The sequence below is a fragment of the Aplysia californica genome, unplaced genomic scaffold (assembly GCF_000002075.1).
Source record: "Aplysia californica isolate F4 #8 unplaced genomic scaffold, AplCal3.0 scaffold00224, whole genome shotgun sequence".
Lineage (NCBI taxonomy): Eukaryota > Metazoa > Mollusca > Gastropoda > Aplysiida > Aplysiidae > Aplysia > Aplysia californica.
In genome coordinates, this window is record NW_004797494.1 from 785 (window position 1) to 7,415 (window position 6,631).

The 6,631-nt window shown below is 47.0% G+C and overlaps 1 protein-coding gene across 1 annotated transcript; it reads right to left on the bottom strand.

The window, feature by feature from the left end:
* Positions 1–294: 294 nt before the first annotated feature.
* On the bottom strand, positions 295–2,791 carry LOC101849290 (cyclin-dependent kinase 4; the record flags this gene model as incomplete). The annotated part of the gene is given in 3 exon segments (XM_013083303.2): positions 295–430; positions 1,763–1,943; positions 2,659–2,791. Coding segments are annotated over 2 exon segments (210 nt in total), but the record flags the coding sequence as incomplete, so codon positions are not given.
* Between the last annotated feature and the right edge of the window lie 3,840 nt (positions 2,792–6,631).

Consider the following 6,631-nt stretch of genomic DNA (forward strand, 5'->3'; position numbering starts at 1 on the left):
AAGGAGAGAAAAGGACAACAGATGTTTGATAGGAAAGAAGGAGCAAACCACACTAGAGCACCCGCCAACCACCCACGTATGAATTAGGAAGTGATGTATCATAGTGGTAAGATATAATGTGTCTAAACGACAGAAACCCCCCCCTCGTTCTCTCAACCACAAATACCACACTAGACACGAGCACGACAAAAAAAATAATCGATCAATCAAAAATCAAAACTAAAACCAACTAAACAAAAACAATAACAGTAACAAAACGAAACCCCAAAACGGTCACCTCCAAATGGCACTCACCCTGATTCTGTCGGGCCCTAATCCAGGAGGCGGGCATCGCTCGAGGTAGGAGTTCAAATCCTGGTCGATGAACTCAAAGACCAGGGAGAGACAGATGTCCCTGTCTGAGACTGCCTGATGGTGCACGTCTAGCAGCCTGGCGGGGGCACACACAGAGAGTGGAGTTTTAGTAAGAGTTTTACGCCACTTGCAACACAATAAGGTCGTATAAGTGCCGAAGATCAGAAGTTTTACAAGAGAGTAACAAACACAAAAACAAAGGGGGGGAGATAAAGACAATACATGTTTGAAGGGAAAGAAGGAGCAAACCACACCAGAGCACCTGCCAACCACCCACTAACTCACAACTAACAGGTAGATTCTAACAACAAACTACAGTGGACATTGTGTAAGACAGGCGGCCAGTGGAGAGGGGGGAGGGGGAATGGGACATGGCCGTTTGTACAAGTGATTGTCTTAGACAGGTGGCAGTGAGAGCAGGTGATTGTCTAAGGCTGCAAACGCACTGGCTTCACATTCCCCACGTTTTCACGTTATTACCGTCGCCCAACTAGCAGATGTGACGGAAGCCTTCTTTAACCTATAACTGGCGTTGTGCTGACTTCACATCACAATCCCCACACTTTCACCGCCCACCCTTCACCATTTTCATTTTGACGCTGCAGTAAAATCGCTCTCTGCAAATCGCCATTCTGCGGTCTAGGGGCGGAAATTCTAAAAATCCCAGTTAGGATGAAGAGAGATGAAATTCATTCTGATCAAAATTGCATTAAATTGTATTTTTGACTTCAGATTTGGATTCTGCGATGAAAATTACATCCAATATAAGCACACGAGATTTTCACTTTCAGGCTCATTTTCCCAATATATACAATTGAAAAAATAATAGTAAACATGCTGACCTCGACCTACATGTTTTGACTCTTTGGGTCGTTCACTTCTTTCTTTTTGTAGGCTCTGTATAGATCTAGTATATATTGAGACACTTGATTCAGAACTTGAGCGGACAAGATGGAAGAAGCACTAATTGCAGAGGTGCAGAAGAGACCTGCACTTTTGGATAAATCACAAGACAATTACGTCAACAAGCAGTGGGTAGACATTCCTAAAGAAGTTGGAGTTGAAGGTAAGAATTTTAGTTTCATTGTTTATTTCAAAATCACGAGGGAGAAAGGAATGTGAAGTCAGTAGCCTACGTTTGTGTAATCAACTCACGAGGGAGAAAGGAATGTGAAGTCAGGACGTTTGTGTCATCAACTCAAACTTTCCCTCCCCAAAACGGAGAGTTGAAAACCTGGGGAGCGTGAAGCAAGTGCGTTTGCAGCCTTGGACAGGTCGCGGGCAGTGTTGCATACAGACATAAGTCATTTCTGGCGGCCTTTGAGATACGTCTGAAGGCAATGCTGCCCGCAAGGTGGCAGTAAGAGCAGGTACCACTGCACAAGTCTTAAACTGGCAAATAGCTTACTTGACAATGTTTGGGTGCTCCGTGTTTTCCAACTGTTTCAAGAGAGAAATCTCTCTGATAGCCGCCATGGGCATCCCGGCCTCATATTGTCTCCCTTGTCGCCGTATCCTGATCTGCTTGATGGCAACGATCGCCCCCTCTTTGTTCTTGTCTCTGGCTTTGAAAACCTGGCCATAAGCGCCTGAAGAAGACAAAAGAAAACCGTTTCGTAAAAACTCTGGATCAGAAAAAGTAAAAGCAACAACTCGTTCTTCTAACATTTACTCAATAACACAGAAAAAAAGAACAAATCTTGAAATCCCACAGACAGCATCACTTCTCTGACACAGTAATTAGCGCCAGAGGAGAGTGACCTTTAACTCTTTCACTGCCGGGGGGGGGGGGGGGTTTCCTCACCGTGACCGGACCCCATATGTGACCTACTTTCTGACTCTGCCTACCGTCGGACAAATTAAAGATTTTAAAGTTCAATGTTTAATATTAGCCACATGTATTATATATACGGAAATAAAGTAGAAATAATGACCTATCTCAACGAGTTGCTAAAAACGATCATTCTGCAGCCTAAGATTTCAGATTTGATTATTACACAAGTATTCTGACTGTACCTATAAATAGACTCACTGTAGCCCACGTGTGACAATTCTGACTGTATCTATAAATAGACTCACCAGAGCCCACGAGTGACAATTCTGACTATCTATAAATAGACTCACCAGCCCACGTGTGACAATTCCGACTGTATCTATAGACTCACCAGAGCCCACGTGTGACAATTCCGACTGTATCCGTAAATAGACTCACCAGAACCCTCGTGTGACCATTCTGACTATCTATAAATAGACTCACCAGAGCCCACGTGTGACAATTCCGACTGTATCTATAAATAGACTCACCAGAGCCCACGTGCGACAAGAACTCGTAGCTCCTCTCTCCAATGTCCTTGACCTGAGAGCCCTGCTGCTGGGACTGCTGCTGCTGTTGCTGTTGTTGCTGCTGGCCCACCACCTGCTGAGACTGACACTTGGCCTGCTGCTGTTGCTGCTGCTGCTGCTGCTGCTGCTGTCGCTTCTGCACTACTACTACTAGCACTATAAAATACCTTTACATTGATATTAATGGTTATATTGTTACTGTTGTTGGTGATTGTTGATAATGATGGTCTCGTTGCTGCTGTTGCTGCTGCTGCTGCTGCTGCTGCTGTCGCGGCGAGTACTGCTGCTGCTGCTGTTGCTGCTGTTGCTGTCGGCTGGGCTGCAGCACCGTCTGCTGCTTGGTGGAGGGCTGTAGGACCTGCTGTTGCTGCAGCTGTTGCGGCGAGGTCTGGAGCTGCGCGCTGTGCTGGGTGGGGGGCACGGCGGCGCGGACTTTGGGGGAGTTAAACGCCTTCATGGATGCAGACGCTGGGGCCGGGCTCATTCATAATGGACAGCAGGGCATGCCTCGAGCTGAGGGGTCTGGGGGACAAGAGAATGGTCCAACTGTGAACTGAACACAGACGGAATACAGACAGAATACAGACGGAATACAGACAGAATACAGACGGAATACAGACAGAATACAGACGGAATACAGACGGAATACAGACAGAATACAGACGGAATACAGACTGAATACAGACAGAACACATATAAAATACATACGGAATACAGACAGAACACAAATAGAATACAAACAGAATACAGACAGGATACAGATAGCATACAGATGAAATGCAGATGGAATACAGTATACGGATAGAAATACAAATCCGATAGAATACAGATAGAATATAAGTAGAATACAGATGGAATACAGATCACATAGAATACAGTACACACATAGAATACAGATAGACCGACAGAATACAGATGGAATACAGATAGAATACAGTATACAGATAAAATACAAATAAATAGAATACAGATACACAGACAGAATACAGACAGAATACAGACAGAATACAGATACAGTGGAGTCCACTTATAACGAATCCTGAAATAACGAGAAGTCTGTTATAAAGACACTATTCTAAAACCCCGATTTTTTTCCCTTCTTTACCTTTGTAAATAAAATACTGCTATAGCGCTATCAGACAAACATGTGAGTCGGTTATAGCGGAATAGTGCTGCTGCTGTGCACAGTGCACATATCATTTATACCATGTAAAACCTCGCCAGTTGAGATACTTGTTGGTGATCTAGCGAAACAAAGAATGGGACAGCCCACGGGCCCCAACAATGAAGGCGGGAGAGAATGAGTGGGGAGGGTGTATCATGCGCAGACAAGCAGAACGCATTGCGTGATAGGCCAGCCTAGTCTAGATTATCTAGGCCTACCATGCCTCTCACTTCTCCGATGCGGGGAAAGAGAGGCCATAGTGCTGTGACGGACAGAGCGAATGTATTACGTGCGCAAGCAGACGGAACGCACAACAGGGTGTGGTGGGGTGGGGGCGACGCCTACTCTAACAGTTAGAGTAGGCTTTGGGTGGGGGACAACACAGCGGGCTAGTTAGCCAGGAGAACTTTCTTTTTGATCGCCAACGCCAAACTGTCAACATTGCTAGCGCTAGAGAAAGAAACCTGATTCAACTTTTGATCAAGTAAGACCAAGAGGTCATGTCGGGCAAAATCATCATCAGGGGCTATAACAAAAAGAAATAGACAGAACACAAAACTCATAGCTTAGGCCTACTTTATTATTTCATTTAATTTATTACTGGATCCCTTATAATGAGAATCCTGCTATAATGGACATTTCGTACCAGTCCCCTCCCTCTCGTTCAGATAGAATACAGACAGAATACATACAGAATACATACAGAATATATACAGAATACAGACAGAATACATACAGAATACATACAGAATACATACAGAATACAGACAGAATACAGACAGAATACAGACAGAATACAGACAGAATACAGACAGAATACAGCCGTCTCCGCCTAACTACTGCCCGCTTGGGAAGCAAGTCTTAGTTGCTGTTAGGTGGAGGTGGCCGATAACTGGGTTTTTTCACAGGAGGGGGGGGGGGAGATAATCTTTACCAATCTACCTCACACACACATATACACTTTAGAGGAATATCATTCAGTAGCAACAAGCCTAGATGTATGTGCCATCATTCGTATCTGTTCCTTCTGTCCATTATAATTATTTCCCTTATTTGTCAATCATATTCATCCGCTTTACTTCAGTTCCATTTCTGTCTCAGTCACGCATCGTCTGACGTATGTCTTCATTGTGCTTGATTATTAAAGTCCTCGTCAAGTCACAAAGAGTGTTGACATTTATTTATGAAGAAATAAGAGATACATCATGACCACCATCCCTTGCCCTGCGCTGGGCTGCGACGTGGAGTGGCTTGCATATACGCCGACCGAAGTGTTGACACGCCTCATTGACATCCACGCCACCACAGCCCATGCAGCACGAGCGAATGCACCAACTGCGGCAGCCAAGGCTGAGAGAGTGCGACGCCCTGTCGTGTCTGCATCTGGAACGAGCGAGGCGTGGTCATACTTCACCCAACGGTGTGCCGACTACAAACAAGCGACTCGCCTCACTGGTGCAGACATCGTCTTCCAGCTCCTCGAGTGCTGCGATGAGTCACTACAAAAAGACCTCACAAGGACATTCTGCGCCCTAGCCTTCAGCGAAGAGGACACTGTCCTAAAGAACATCAAGAGCTTGGCGGTGCGCCAGGAAAACATCATGGTAGCACGGGTACAGCTACATCAAATGAAGCAAGACCAGGACGAGCCTGTCAGAGCCTTCGCAGCCCGCCTCAGGGGCCAGGCCGGGGTTTACAACTTCAAGATAAAATGCCCTAGGTGCCCTCCAGATGCCCACGAACCCAGCGTGGACTATAGCAATGTGATGATTCGTGACGTCCTCATCTGAGGTCTGATTGATGAGGAGATCCGACTCGACATCTTAGGCGAGTCAAAGAGGGACATGTCCCTTGGGGATGCACTGCTACATGGAGGCGAAGGAGAGTGGCAAGAGGTCAGCCAGTCGCCTCGTTGAAAGCTGCTCCTACACCACAGCAGCGGCCACAAGCTCCTAAAAGCCCAGTGAGAAACTCGGCACACAGGGCAACTTGTTCCACAGTAAGGGCCAAGCGTTCCCCTGCAATTACTGCAGCAAACTGGACCATGGGAATGGTAGACAGGAACGTATGAAGAAGTGTCCGGCATTTGGTAAAAGATGCACCTGGTGTGGCCTATCCAATCATTTCGCCTACCTTTGCCAACAATCGTCACGGAACCGTAACCCCACCAATGCCCTGGATGACTCTGCCGCTGCCTTTGACAGTCTATACGGTGCACATTCGGCCACACCGGTGTCTAATGCGCACTCTGCATCCCTAGACCATCATGTATACGAGTTTGGCAGGGCATGGGAGAAGCGAGCATCCGACCCTCAGCCTTTCGTCACCATCCAGGCAGTGCCTTTCGACGCCCAATCTCTCGGGTTCCCGCCACCTCTGAGAGGCAGCACCTCTCTCGTCAAGTACCAAGCTATGGCAGACACTGGGTGCCAGAATAGCCTGGCGGGCGTAACACTCTTGACTAGGATGAGCCCCATTCGCCGTCACCTCTTCCCTATCAACATGAAGATGACAGCCGTGAATCGTGGGGCCATTGACATCATCGGAGCCCTTCCCCTTCGTATTTCTGGTACGTCTTCATCCAACACCAAGCTGGCGACCCACCAGATGGTGTACTTCACCACATCCACTGGCCGGATGTTCCTAAGCAAGCAAGCCTGTGTGGCTTTGGGAATTATCCCTCTCCTAGCTTTCCGACCATTGGCGCCACCAGTGCAGCCATCAATTCGAAGGACAAGCCGGCTTGCGGGTGCTCATATCGTCAACCAC